The sequence below is a fragment of the Mixophyes fleayi genome, chromosome 2 (genome assembly GCF_038048845.1).
Source record: "Mixophyes fleayi isolate aMixFle1 chromosome 2, aMixFle1.hap1, whole genome shotgun sequence".
In the NCBI taxonomy this organism is placed as follows: Eukaryota; Metazoa; Chordata; class Amphibia; order Anura; family Limnodynastidae; genus Mixophyes; species Mixophyes fleayi.
The window spans coordinates 288,351,720-288,367,672 of NC_134403.1; the positions used below are offsets into that span (position 1 = coordinate 288,351,720).

The following is a 15,953-nucleotide window of genomic DNA, read 5'->3' on the forward strand; positions in this document are numbered from 1 at the left end:
GTGTGGGGAGGGAATTCCCAAAACCTCCCAATATTAGAAACAACAATAGAAAAAAGGCGCAATTAGGAAAAATAGTGTGTATTCAAAGTCATAGATGGCATTTGAATGGTCAGTTTGTGGGTGTGGTATGAATGCACACCAATATAAATAACAGTGGGAGCAACTAAGTAGATTAACACATGCTTTATAGAAGTATAATTAAAATATGAACAAATTTTGATGTAGTCCAAGCTAATAATCATGCTATCTATGACTTGGAATGCCCAGTAATTTTCCTATTTGCGCCTTGAGAACTTTTTCTATTATTGTTATTAGGTTAAGACAGGGTGATGACATTATAACAGCTTGCGTTCCCCTGCCTTAATGTTAACCAGCCCTAGCTCGTTCAGCGTGGGGCTGAATTCTCTGAAACACTGGGGTTATCCTACACCCCTGAGGTAGAGGGTGTGTATAATAGATGATCAATATTACATTTAATTTTTATTTATTTTTTGCTGGTGCACTACTAGTAAAACTACAAGTGTCAGTATACACATGGCTGCCAGAGCATGCTGGCAATTGTAGACCTATAAGCACCAGCAAACCCTAGCATCCAGGGCCCCTGGGAGCAATAATGCTCTTGTTATAATATAAAATACAGTACAATAAACACACGTTAATTATTATTTTTTTTATTAAAAATAAAAACACCCCCACACACCCTCATTAACCTCCTCCATAGTGCTCCACTCCTTGGCCCCTGCTCCCTACCACCAGTGACTGTTACAGTGCAGCTGTAGAGTAATCCACTGTCTGCCTCACTGTATATGAAAGAGAAAGATAGAGAAGGAAGGAGGAAGAAGAAGGAGGGCTGTATGCGATAGGGGAGGAAAAAGAGGAGGGAGGAGTTGGATGCCGGAGGCCTATATGTGACAGAGTAGGATATCAAGTGAAGGAGGAGGGTAGAGGAGGAATGATGAGGATAATAGACCAAAGAAGAGTATGACAGAGGAGTATGAAGCAGGGGGAAGAAGAGGATGTAAGAACAGGAGGATTTAAGAGATAGTGATAAAGTAAAGGGGAGAAGAGTAACTGGGCCTCGGTAAGTGCTTTATATGTTGTGGATGGTGGAGCTTATTGACTGATCCATTGTAGTAGAGAGGAGAGGGAGTCAATCACTATAGCTGCAGCAGAGAGAAAGGGTGGCTGGATTCAGGTTCCTCTGCCAGGTATGTAGCTGTTTGACTATATAAACCACCAGGGGCTGGCAGGCAAAGCTTAGCTCGGGGGTGAGACTCAGCTCTGCCTAACCTAGCCTATTAGGAACATTTTAATGGAAAAAATGCAGCTAGCCCAGTGACCCAACCAAATATTGCCCTCTATGGGACCGACCAGGCGGGCAGATGCTCTCATGACCCCCAGCCCTGTAAGCCACTCTCAGGGATGTATTCTGTGTGTCCCTCCCATGGTGGAGGAGGTGGAGGGAACCTGTTTAAAGTGCAGCCTGAGCATAGGCTACAGAGCAGAATCTGTGTATGTGACTGCACAGGTCTCTGCGTTACATGACGGCATTTGGATGCTCTTTGAATTGTACTGTAGACAGTTGGATGATTTGTATTGTATGGTGGTCAATAGAATTCTGTCTGCATGGCATATAAGTCCTTCGAATGCTCTATGTATTTTATGTCAGTAACTAGGATGCTCTCTGGGTTGTATATTGGTCAAGTGAATGATTTCTGTAATGTATGAAGGTCACAAGAATGAACTCTGTATTGCATATCTTTCATTAGGATGCACTTCATGTTATGTATATATAGGTCAATAAGATGCTTTCTGTGCTCTATGATGGTCACTAGGATGCTCTCCTATCGTAAATCGGTCACCAAGATGTTCTCTGCATTGTATGTCACAAGAAAGCTCTTGACTTTTTTTGTAGCTGCTCTGGAGACATTAGAAGAGAGAGAGAGAGAGAATAATTAACAACTCCCAAAAGAAAAAATAAATTTTATTGCGTGGATGGCCGCACCCTATCTACTGGCTGGTCACTCCCCTTGAGTTAAGCGACATTGTGCACACACTAGTTCATGGGCCCGTACCTTTGCATTTCCGCAGTGGACTCTTCATGCTCTAGTCCGTAACTGGGTGTTAAGTACATCTTAAAAATATGGTCTGTGTGTAATGTCTGATGTTTGGAATTTTTGCAAATCTGTTGTTGATCTGTACCTTTTGGTGTCAAATATATGTTGTATCACTTGAGAGAATTTGAGAAATATTGTAATGTAACAAAAATTCCTTTGACGTATTTTAGTTTTTCTTTTGGCTTTGTGTTTCTACCCCCACCTGACTTCTGCTGCATCAGTTGTCTTGCAAGAAAACTTCTACGGAGAGACCATCAGCATCATAGTGATTGAAGCAGCTGCTTTTTCATCCACCTTACGTACTTTGTTGTCGTCTTAAGTATTGCTGTAATCATGAAACTACGTTACTTATGACAATGAGGAGGACTAGGTGATTTATGCACAAAATTAGAAATGTTGGGCAGGTATCGCCATATGTACACCACGTAGCTGCCGGGCAGGGATGGCTTTCACACTGGGCGAATACTTAATGGTTACTGAGTACCTGCACAATTATTACATAGGCAGCATGCGATCCACCGCTGATTACTGACAGTACTTTTTTTTCTTTAACAAAAATATTAATTTACTATCCCATGAAAAACAAATATTTAACATGTTCTATATTTAATTTAACCCTTTTTAAACTAAAGTTGCTATTGCTAAAGGCGTAAACAGGTGCCAAAACAATGAAAAAGATATTGGGAACTCTTTAGAAACATCGTATTTAATTAATGTATTAAAACTTTTTTCAAACCAGATGTTTTTATTAATGATTATAGTATTATGAGTTATTATTATTATTATTAGTTATTATTAATAATAATAATATATTTTGTAAGGCACCACAGTCCTCCCCAGCACCGTACAGTAGGAAAACAGGATATACATATGCAGAAAGATAAATATAAAAGATATGGAGAACCCTACTCATTAGAGAGCTTACATTCTAAGTGGAAGAGGGCACAGCTGAAACAAGAAAAGTAAGTGTGGCCCAGAGTGAGGGTGTATTAGTGTGAGTAGAATCTTTGAGATAAGATAAGCTCTACAAAACAGAAGGGTTTTCAGAGAGTATCAAAAGATTTGAAGACTCTGGGAAAAGCCTGATTGGACGTGATAGGGAATTATATAAGTAGGTAGCAGCACAGGAGTAGTCTTATAGGCAAGAGTAAAAGGTGGTTAACAGAGACGAGACAGATCAGAGGTAGATCTAAGACGTTGGGACGGAGAGTATCTTGATATGAGATTTGATATGTATGACGGGGTGGTTTTGAGGGCTTTGTAGTTAAGGGTGAGTAATTTGAATTTAATTCTGGAGGAGACAGGGAGCCATGCAGAGATTTTCAAAGTGGTGCCGCAGATGTGGAGCAGTGAGAGAAGAAGATGAGTCTTGCAGCAGCATTTAGGATGAATTGAAGTGGGGATACATGGTCGGACATGCCAGATAGCAGGAGGCTGTCAAGACGAGAGATGATGAGAGAATGGATAAGAGTTTTGGTAGCATGTTGGGTAAGAAAAGGGAGAATTCTGGCAATGGTTTTAAGGTGGAGTTGACAGGACTGGGAGAGAGTCTTTATGTGAGGAATAAAGCAGAGGGAAACTGAGGAAATTGTGGTTTTATTGACGGTGCGGGAGATAAGTCCTGTTTTGCACATGTTGAGCTTTAGGTAGCATTGAGACAACCATGTGAAGATAGTAGAAAGACAGTTGGTTGCACAAGATAGTACAGAAGGGGAGATGTCAGGGGAAGAGGTATATTTTGGTGTCATCAGCATAGAGGTGGTACTAGATGCTAAATTAGCTAATTAGTTCCCCAAGAGAAGAGGTGTGATGTAAAAAAATAAAATAAAGTGCAGAGCCTTATGGGAACCCAATAGATAGTAGTGGTTCCAAGCAGAGAAGTGAGTTGAAGGTGGCAAAGAGAAGACGATACAAGACAATGTGGATATTAGAGATTTGAAGTATGGTTGTATGGCAATTGAAAGGGCAGTGCTGTAAAATGAAAGGATGAATTTATAATGGAGGAAATCGGGATAAGAATGAGATTTCCTCCAGTGGGGCTACTTTTGTAGGTAGCGGTTCAGTCTGGTGTGCCATCCATGGGTTTTGGATTGTCAGAGACTTTATGTGGTAGCTGCATTGCTAAGGGCTGAAGTTAGTGTTTTGTTGTAGAAAGAGGCAGGACTATGCAGTCATAGGAGAAAGTAGTTATTTTAGTGAAAATGAGGAGTGAGAATGGGCTCAGATTACTTTGGTGTTGCTGTGGACATATGAATTTGGTTGCAGGGGAGGGTATGAGGTAAGGTGAGGCTGAAAAAAAAATAGGTTGCGAGCGGAGAGTCGGAAGTATAATTTGGAAAAAACTGGAACTGTAGCAGTAACGGGGAGAAATCAAGATCAAGGGAGTGTCCATCACAGTGGGTGGCAGATGAGCTCCCAAAGGAGGATGTAAGTGAAAGAAATTTAGTGACAAAAAAGACAAATGCAATTATAAATAGGAATATTGAAATTGCCTATTATGAGAGTAGGCAGGTCAAGGAATAGGAAATAAGTGAGCTGGGCCACAAAAATGTCAAGGAATTGGGAAGTTGGACTTGGGGGCGATGAATGACATGAAGGTCAAGAGGATAAAATAGATGGATAGGGCGAACTTTAAAGGAAGAGTGTGCGAGTGAGGGTTCAGAGGGTACAACTTGGATAATGCTGCTTGCAGACTGTAGAATGCCTAATCCACCATCCTCTCTGTTTCTGTTTCTGGGAGTTAGGCTGAGGGAGAGTCCCCTATAGAAGAAGGCTGCAGGGAATGTAGTGTCGAAGGAGGTGAGACAGTTTTCTGTAATGGCAAGGAGGTTGACGGATTTAGAAATGAATAGATCACAAAATGGGTGCAGTTTTTTACAAATAGATCTGAAAATCCATAGTGCACAGAAAAAGGGAAGAGAGGGTAGTGGACATAAGTGGATAATGTTTTTAGGGTTGGACATACTGGGTGGATGTAAGGTTTTATGGTGAAGCGAGGAGCGTGAGCAGATAGTGTGGATTGAAAAAAGTAGGTATAATTATAGCGCATTGCCAGAGACTGCCCTAATGTACAGTCAGGATAACCATTATCCCAAAATGTTAACAAGTACACAGAAATATATATGAACAAAGGTGCTCATGGATATCCACAAAATCAGGATGACAATATTCTTCTTGCAATTATGCATGTACATGTAAAAATAAAAATAAAAAACTAATATGGTGTAGTATGTTTATACAAATTGATGTCCTCCATCACAATCAAAAGGCATCAGTGTTCCCAAGAGGACAGTGAAGAAATGAAAACACTCTTCAACCCTGTGTCATGTGTGCACAGCCTTTTCTTTCAACTTATGTGCTTACAAGATAAATTCTTGATTACTTGCGTTGAATATTGACACAAAACTCGTACTCTGCTCCAGTATAAACATCAATGGAGACTCCGCTCTCACCATAATGGATATATGGAAAAAGGATATAGAACTCTCTAGTGTATTACCATTATAATTGAAAAATGTATATATACATAAAAAAAACATGAATAAAACCATAAATAAAATCCCTTATTGTAAAGGGAATGCCCGTACCAAAAGTCAAGTTATCACTAGTATGTAAGTAATACAATAAAGATGAAACAGCAACTCTTCCTCACACTCGCGAAGCTGGAACAGGAAGTATGCTTCTCTTACCAAAACCTTGTCCTACTTAGTGAATTTTACATCAGGTCGATGGGATGATAATAATTGTACACAAAAATGCCCCCTACTACCCCTCTTGACCAAGATACAACTAAACAAACATTGCATAAACATGCATTAATGCGGTGAGCTTATCTAATACATATAGCAATAAATTCATATAAGTAGTATAATATAAAATATACAAAACACATTTTATATGCCCCTCAATCCATTGGAACAATACCCATGCTAAATTATCCCTCTTTCTCGTAATTGTTGTTGATCCTAATAAAACTCAGACATAAAGAAGAGACCACAATTTGTTATTCACATCATACTATAGAAACCATTTTAATTCAAAGTCAGAGTTAAGACCTCCTGGGATAAAAGTATTCAACTTATAAATCCAATGCATTTCTGCCTTGGCTAGTCTATTATCCATATATCTATTTCTCGATTCTATCCAGTCTATTCTTGGAACAGCCCAAAAATTCTTAATACAATTGACATTGCAGGAATGTACATTCACTGATCTTACTTTTATTAGAGGCCACTGTCCTACAGGCACAACACAGACCACATCGATGAAAACCCTTTGTGGTAATAGGTCTGCTCAAGGTATCTGGTATCATACTTCTAACCAGTTTGTGTCCCTTATATTGGGTGCTTTTCTGTAGATACATAATGGTTAATCTGGTCATTTCTGGCCAATTACTTCATCCTTTTTTAACAGTTTCCAATGCTTAGAAAAAACCTTTTCCATTCTCTTGTGGTCTTCACTAAACTTTGCAATAAAGGCCCTTTCAAATCCGTTACTCTTGTCTTTTTTCTTTAACTAAGATTCCAACAATACAATCCTATTGAGTTCATTTTCTACTTTATTGAAATGGTATTTATCATAATCTTTATCCAAAAAGCATGTTTTTTTTAATCACTTTAATATGATCATGTAATACTGTTTCCTCTGTACAGTTTCTTTTGATTCTCTTCATCTGGCCCAGAGGAATACCCTTAAGCTATTAATGTCTGTTGGTTTTTTGAAAGTCTTGGTGTATAGACAAGAGTCTTTGACATAAATCGTAATATCTAAAATATTAACTGAAATTTGACTTCAGTCAAATAGAAAGCGGATATTGAAACTATTAGTGTTGATATAGAAACAGAACTGATCAAGTTCTTCTTTACTCCCTTCTCAGATGAAGAATATATCATCTATATATCGATGCCATAGCACCAGGCTTGCCCCAATGTCATGCCCCCGCCAAACATGGATAGTTGAGCTTTGTGGGTCCTATAGTTGAACATGGTAGATGGTAGTTTTCAGTAAATCCTAAAACAGCCTTGTTTTCGGTATGAAGTTGATCCTCATCGCTACTGTGACGTTTGGCAACAGTATTCAGAAATATCCAATGCTTTATATTTCTGAGAATATGGAAAATTGGGAACTAAGACAAACAGCTGAGCCAATGAGTTCATTTATTTTAGAGATTTTTTTTTGTGCTGGAATTTATATTGTACATATGCATGTATCCTGCACTGTTTTGTCTTGTAACATATGGCAAGTAACGTTTAGGCAGAGCGTACTTACACCCAGATTCAGATCCGCTTGGATTTGAATACAGTCAGAACTACGGTCAAGTTCCGTGCTCATTCTTTAAATGCAATTTGTGTGCAGGTTGCATCCAAACATGAATCAGACACAGTATATATTATATATATTATATTACTATAATTATTTATTAGTAAAATAAAGTGACTTATTCCACACCAACACAGCTTACTATTATGTTTATTAGATGAATTGATTGAATTAATGTAACAAATGTGCTTTACACTAGATGCAAGCATCCTCTGTGGTGAAAATACAGCATATATATTTGGATATAGAATTCTACATTTTACATTTTGAGGATCTATAGAATTAAGACACATTATTTTCCAAAAGATATTGCATGCAATAAAAATTATATAACATATTAATTGACTCCCACTATGCTTTTACATCCTAACAAAACAACAAATGTAACCATGGCGACAGTGTATCATTTTTGTTACTATAAAATATTTATTTTTAATTGTACATTTTTATAGGTTTTCCCATTTTAAAGGGGAAAGAGTTAATTGAAAGTGCTACAAGCAACATTTACAAGTATACATTTCTGGAGCTTTTAGTTACCTCTCATGGAATATTGTAGACAATAACACGATGATTACTATACCGATTACACAATGTATGTTAGACAGTCAGACAGTAATCCTATTATAACTCGGTTAAAAATCCACGGAATCACAAAACAAACAGAAACCTTTTAGTTATTATTATGTCATGATTTCATCTTATGTGAATGGACAAATAGGACATTTGATCATCATACTGACTTAATGTTTTTAATCTGTGTATGTGTTCTCATATCTAGAGATTTAAACTTAACTGTGTAATTGATAACTGTATTTGAAAGCAATATATTGAAATTGTCATTTAGGTTAATTCAATTAATATGTGAGCTAACAGCGGACAGTACTTTCAAGTGGTTACATCCTTGAAAGTAAAGATGAGAGATAGAGGATGATGTTCCATTTGGGGCACTAGACGATATTATAGTATATCATAATGTGAAAAACATATTTGAATGCTTGTTGTTTAGGCACTTTATGTAATACCTTATTTATCAATTGTTCCATCCCGTAGACTATAAAAGCAGGGCAATCTTTACCCACTGTATCTGTAATGGGAAAAAGTGTACAGCTAATAAAAACATATATAATAAAATGGTAAGTTCCTAATCTAAATATTAGAGGACCTTGATATTTGTATTATATGTAATTGTAAAGGAGATATTTTGGCTCTCTTGGCTTTGTACAGTAATTAGAGTTGATCCTGTCCTGTATACAGTCAATGTAGTTTGCGTTACATTTGTCACACTTGCATCTTAATGCCACAAGGTAGCTATACTGTGGGTTTACATGCATTGGGCAACCTGGAACAGAGACAGTCTTGTGAATGTAATCACTGTATGTGCAAACATTTTGACTCGGATTGGTGTTTGGTTGTCTTCCCTTCATGTTAGGGTCCTGTGAAAGAAAACAACAGAATTCTTAGCTGTAAAGTAGGTTAATGGAAACACTCTATTGCATACCTCCTAAGTCTTGAAATCGTAACATTATGAGTGCACAGCCGTCCTGCCTACATCGGGACAGTTAGGAGTTATGCTATTGTAGTTGCTATTTTAATGCAGACTATAATAGTAAATAATTGAAACAAATCAGAGCTTACTTTATAATATAGTAAAAATGGAACACGTGATATCAGATCTTAGCTCATTAGTCCACACTGTATTGATGTACTAATACTGTGACATATAACACAATCAAACCCTACACAGAAAGCCCTGTAATACTATAGGTCATACTTACCAACTTTATTATGTTTAATTCCGGGAGCCTGCGGAGGAGGTAGGTGTGGCGGGGGGGGGGGGGGGGGGGGGCTCCAAAATGTGTGTCATTTGACAGCAGGGGGCGGGGCCAAATGCTGCGATTCACCGGGAATCGCGGCGTTTGGGACCTTATTCTGCCCACTTCCCTAGGAAGTGGGTAGAATTCTCCAGATGCGGGAGATTGCCACACTCTCCCGGGAGTCCGTGAGACTCTCGCAAAATGGGGGAGTCTCCCGGACATTCCGGGAGAGTTGGCAAGTATGCTATAGGTAATATCAGTCTACTATAAGGTAAGGCTACTGATATATTAATGTTCAATAGTCAGGGTCCTCAGGGCCAAACTTTACATGGTTACACTTGTTGTAAGATACAAGGATTCATGTCTTCCCGACTTCCTATAGGCTGCATCCTCATTCTCCATTATTTATGCGACCCTAACAGGAGAGCAGGTAATGGTGACAGTGGCTCAGTCCTACGCAGGTCAAGGAGAGAGGTAATAGGAGGTGGTGGTTAGCATGGCTGTCACACTGTCAGTTTCTGTTGCCAGCACTAACTGATTCATTGATCTGCCTATATTATATCATTCTGTGGTGCTTATGACCTGGTTGGTATAAGTGTATCTGATGTAAGACATACATGCTACTGGTGCAGAGCTGGATGCAGTTTGAGATGTATCTGAATCAGCAAATGGGCGTAAATATGTTATTTATGTTTGCACATTTTATACTTCAATTTAGGTAATGCCTTGCTGAGTGTGGGTCATGTGCATGAAGCGTATATATATGCTGACACAAGCAAAAGTGTAAATTTAAGTCAAATTTCAAATAAAATTCAAGGGATGGAAATAGTGCACTTAAGAAGCCGTTCCCTATTTTGAGATGTGGGGGAAGATCAATTAAACAAATAAGAAGATGACAGCAATCAGAAATTGTCCAATACTTTACACTGAACATCTTTTGCCCCTTCCAGTTGCACCATATTTCTAAATCTTCAAACAAAAAAAAAGTGACATCTGTAATAAAGACATTTTGTCCCGTCCCTTTAATGATTAACTTAGGACATAAATGCAGTACAATCAGAGAAAAACTGAACATTTTAAATTAAGATAGGGACAGGTCCTAAAGTGGTAGTAGGATAGGCTTTGAACTGATATTTTATGGTTTCCACCATGTGCATTTCAAGTTTGAGTTGGAATCCCCCAAAACGTAGATGTGGGCTGATGTTCTGGAGGCAGTTACAAATGCCAGGATGTGGGTATGAATTATATTAGGTAGACACATAGGTGCATCTGAGCGAATAGAAAAGCCCAGCTCTTGCACCTTTAATAAAATACCTTCAAGTGGGGGTAATCAGTATACAGAACTTGCCATGATCTAATCTCAAAGATGGAGGCAATTCTGTTGTCTCCATCTCCTTGAAAAACCTTCCTATTCTTCCTTCTGTGGCTTGAAACTGACCAATCAAGGCAGAATAATGTATCATGTAGAGCTAATTAAGAGCAGAAGTAATGTACAGTATAAGCACTCTCAGGATCCACAAGCTTTAATGTTTTTCAGGGTCCAATTGTACTAAAAAATAAATAAATAAATAAATACTCCTGCACTGCCGTCTCTCAGTAGAGGGGTTTTAATTCAGTTTTAACTAGAACTGTAACTGCGTGGAGTTTATTTGTATTCCCAGTGTTTGTGTAGGTTTCTTTCCAGGTTCATATTACTGCCCTGCGACATATGTTAGTATTAAATATAAATATATATATATATATATATATATATATATATATATATATATGTAACAATAGTGATAATAGCATATGAGATATTAAAAAGACTATACCGCTGTCTTGCAGTATCCAGAGCATATGGTGGTGTTGACGGCAATACAATAAGCACACTCCTCCCTCTCGATGTACATGGTATATTCAGTCAGCATACACACTGAGAAAACATGCCCAAAGGCAATGCAAAAGAGAAATGATGCCATGAACATGGTTGCCATCCTATGAATAAAACAAAAGTTTTGATAAATAACTTTAAAAACAAAGGAGTAACTGAAAATGTATAATTATACTGGCGTAGTGGCTGTATATAATTATTAATCATGGTACAGGATATCCTAGGCTGTTATGTACTTGAATGAGGTATGAGAACAACACTGTTTATCATCATCACCATTTATTTATATAGCGCCACTAATTCCGCAGCGCTGTACAGAGAACTCACTCACATAAGTCCCTGACCCATTGGAGCTTACAATCTACATCCTCTAACATACAAAGACATAGAGAGACTAAGGACAATTTAATAGCAGCCAATTAACCTACCAGTGTTTTTGAAGTGTATGAGGAAACCGGAGCACCTGGGGGAAACCCACGCAAACATGGGGAGAACATACAAACTCCACACAGATAAGGCCATGCAGAAGTGCTAACCACTAAGCCACCATGCTGTCCACAGATGTGTGTAAGTAACTGATGCGTATAACTGCCTGATGTGTATAACTGACTGATGTGTATAACTGATGTGTATAAGTGACAGATGTGTGTAACTGCCCAATATGTAAAACTGCCTGATGGGTGTAACTGACTGATGTGTGTAAGTGACTGATGTATATAACTGCCTGATGTGTGTAAGTGACTGATGTGTAAAACTGCCTAATGTATGTAACTGACTGATGTGTGTAACTGTTGATGTGTGTAACTGACTGATGTATGTAACTGCTTGATGTGTATAACTGACTGATGTGTATAAGTGACAGATGTGTGTAACTGCCCAATATGTAAAACTGCCTGATGGGTGTAGGCAGCGCCGTAACTTAGAATTCTAGTGCCCTGGGCGAGAAAGACAAATGCCGCCCCCCTAGCCCTCAATTTTAACCAAATTTACCTAAAATATTCCTAAATTGCGCCCCCTTCAGCGTTGCGCCCTGGGCGGTCGCCCCTGTCGCACAGCCCTAGTTACAGCCCTGGGTGTAGGTGATTGATGTGTATAACTGCCTGAGGTATGTAAGTGACTGATGTATATAACTGGCTGATGTGTGTAACTAACTGATGTGTATAACTGCCTGATGTGTGTAAGTGACTGATGTATATAACTGCCTGATGTGTTTAACTGCCTGATGTATGTAACTGACTGATGTGTGTAATTGCCTGATGTGTGTAACTGCCTGATGTGTGTAACTGCCTGATGTGTATAACTGCTTGATGTGTGTAACTGTCTGATGTGTATAACTGCCTGATGTGTGTAAGTGACTGATGTATATAACTGCCTGATGTGTGTAAGTGACTGATGTGTATAACTGCTTTATGTGTGTAAGTGACTGATGTGTAAAACTGCCTGATGTGTGTAACTCACTGATGTGTATAACTGCTTGATGTGTGTAAGTGACTGATGTGTAAAATTGCCTGATGTGTGTAACTGACAGATGTGTGTAACTGACATCAGCTCCAGGTTAGAGATTATGCTTCATCTTATACTTTTATTGGCATGCATTTCAAGTCTGCCAGTTGCACTTTGGCAGAAAAGTATATTTCTAGGTGCACTTTGCCCAGTGTTAAAAAAACACACAAAAGTGTTAGATGTGATAAAGGTATGCTCAATATCCCCTTCCTCTCATGATTATTTTAAGCCAGAAATTAGCCAAAACCAATCTGTATTGTAAGAAAAAAATTAAGGGTCTGATTCATTAGTGATCTTATCTTGTGCAAAAGTTAAGATGCTTATTTTAAGAAGAAACAGGGTGATAAGAGTGAAGTTAAGATGGATTTTCATCTTAACTTAAGAAATTATTCACTTACGCAGTGGATTTTGCTTCTTATCTCCCTTTTCTGGGCATGCACAGAGTGGTTTTGCTTAAGATAAGCACAAAACGGCAGATAAGATCATTAATGAAAGTTTAATTTAAGTGGAGTAGATCTAAAGTGGTAGAAGGTTGGTGTTTGATGTGATACTTTTGCACAGTGCAACTCTCCCACAAACCTAAGCACCCTTCTAGATTGCAAGGGCATCTCCTGAGGCTTGAATGTATCCATAAATTCTAACCAAAGCAATTTGTAGTGCACATCAAGTGTGCCTTGTAAATGAGCTCCTGTAACTCAGTAGACTTTACAATAGAGATTACTTTTACTGTGATTAATATGACTGCTCCCAGTAAGGTCAGTCAGGAAACATTGACCATGTTCACCTTTTCCGCTATGTGGCTGTATACCTGAAGGCATATGTGTGCTGGGGACACCGTGTATGTGGTCACTGCTAGGCATGGTGTGTATGTGGGCACCTCTGTAAATAATTGGCCTGATTCATTAGGGCACGTATATGCTGAGTTTGAGCGTGTTGTACCCAAAATCCCTAGACACATGTTCAGAATCCGCAGAAACGACCGGCAAAACAACCTACGATAAAGGGGAGTGATCAGGGTGGGGAAGGGGCATGTGGCTGTAGGCAGGGCCAGACTGGCCAACTGGCACTTCTGGCAAATGCCAGAAGGGCCGATGGTCAGATGGGCCGATCGCATGCAGTCAGTGCACTGTGCATGCACTGACTGACAGCCTGACACTGACAGCCTGTAGACAGGCTTCCTGGTGGCTAGCTCCTCCCCAGGAACCAGTCACCAGATCACATGATAGCTTGCAGCCGGGTCCTGCTGCAAGCTGTCAGAGGAACAGACAGAGAAGAAGGCAGAAGACAGAAACAAGAGCAGAAAAGAAGATGAGACGGTAAGTACACTAAAATGGGAGGGGGGGGGATGCCACACAGAAAATGGGGGGGGGGAATGCCATGCAGGGAGGAGGGGGTAAGAGAAGAGAAAGGATGCCATACAGGGGGGAGGGAGAGAAGAGAAATGATGCCATACAGGAGGGGGGGAGAGAAGAGGAAGGATGCCAATCAGGAAGGGGGGAGGAGAAAAGAGAAAGGATGCCACACAGGGGAGGGGGGGGGAAGAAGAGAAAGAATGCCACACAGAAAATGGGGGGGGGGAGAGGAAGGATGTTGTATAGTCCATAATTATTCCTAATGAATATTTATATAAACTCACAGTTTATACAAATATAATTTAGTGGTGTTAATATGTTCACTCTGTGGCATAATATGATTTTCGGGCACTATTGTGGCATAATATGATTTTTGGGCACTACTGTATAGCATAATATGATTTGGGGACACTATTGTGTCTAAATATCAACTGTGGGCAGCATTGTGGTATAATATGATTTGGGGACACTATTGTATGAACTGGGGCACTATTATGGCATAATATGATTTTCGGGCACTATTGTGGCATAATATGATTTTTGGGCACTACTGTATAGCATAATATGATTTGGGGACACTATTGTGTCTTAATATCAACTGTGGGCAGCATTGTGGTATAATATGATTTGGGGACACTATTGTATGAACTGGGGCACTATTATGGCATAATATGATTTGGGGGCACTATTGTGGCATAATATGAACTGGGGCACTGTTGTGGAATTATATGATTTTGGGGGCAGAACTGTATTTGTGCCTCCAAATCTGGAGTTTAGGTGGGGGCTAATTATTTAATTGGTGCTGTTTTATTTGTGGGGTGATGTGGGTCACTTTAATTTAATATTGGGGACTAGCAATTTAAGAAGGGGTGATTGGACCTGTAATTTAATGCTGGGGTGGTTTGGGGGCTATTAATTGAAAGTGGGTCTGTTTGAGAAAAAAAACCATCTATTTATTAAATGTGAATATGAATTATTTAATGGCAGTGATGGTTGTGTGAAATAGGTATATTTCTTAAATGTAAATGCTATTTAATTTATTGCTGGTATTGTTTGGAGGAAGAGAAATAGGATTATTTATTAAATGTGAATATTTGTATTTTAATGTTGAGGCTGGAGGGAGGCCTAATTATAAAACATGGGTTGTATTGATTAGACACCAGGGCTAGTTGGAGTTTTCTAAATTACATGTACCCATCTTTTTCCAAATAGGGCCTCCAACATTCCAGGATCCAGACAAGCAGCAACTAAAGACACCAGCAGCCACAGGTGGTAAAAGTGACAAGAACTCTTAGAGGAGCTCTATGTCTCACAAGATTTGGCAATCTCATGAGACTAAGAGCTTCCCTGCTCACTCTACAGAAAGTTCCCACCCGGATGGATGTCAGCAGCTCCAGAAGCATAGAAAAATTACAGTGGGCTAGGGGTGTCATAATGTGCCTGGGGGGGTTGCATGATGTGGCTGGGAGGGCGTGATAAATGTAATGTTTTATTATAATGTATGTATCAATGCCCCATGTTGGTCACACCAACAGCACAATGTGGTCACGCCCTTTTCGGCTTCGCCGCTGTGCGGTGGCACACTTTTTCTTTCCTGCTGAAACTAAGGTGGGCCGGTGTACTTTAAATGCCAGGGCTGATTAGGTCATATCCGGCCCTGGGTGTCAGGGCATGGTGGCACTTGTGGTTCTCCAATAATATGATTGGATCCCTTACAGATGAAGAACACAGATGATGGTAAGTATATCAGTTTTTTTTTGTTTTTAATAAAATGTTGAGGCATGAACGACGAGTGTGGTATATTCAAATTTGATTTTGTAGCACTACATGGCTCAGCGGGCCCTGGGTGTCAGGCCACGCTAGTACTTGTGGTTCTCCAAGTGCCATCATGCCCTGGCTGCCATGGGTATGCTGGTGCTTGTAGTTCTACAAGCACCGGGATGTCCAGACTGGGACTTGTAATTCCACAAACTAA

At 39.4% G+C, this 15,953-nt stretch overlaps 1 protein-coding gene across 1 annotated transcript in view; it reads right to left on the reverse strand.

Annotated features, from left to right (window-relative positions):
- Positions 1-7,805: 7,805 nt before the first annotated feature.
- TSHB (thyroid stimulating hormone subunit beta) overlaps positions 7,806-15,953 on the reverse strand; it is a 15,685-nt gene continuing 7,537 nt past the window's right edge. The window contains exons 2-3 of the mRNA XM_075198168.1: positions 11,065-11,227; positions 7,806-8,869 (exon numbers count right to left, since the gene is read on the reverse strand). Coding sequence (XP_075054269.1) covers positions 8,612-8,869; positions 11,065-11,226 — 420 coding nt within the window. The 5' untranslated portion in view covers position 11,227 and the 3' untranslated portion in view covers positions 7,806-8,611. The remainder of the gene's footprint in view (positions 8,870-11,064; positions 11,228-15,953) is intronic.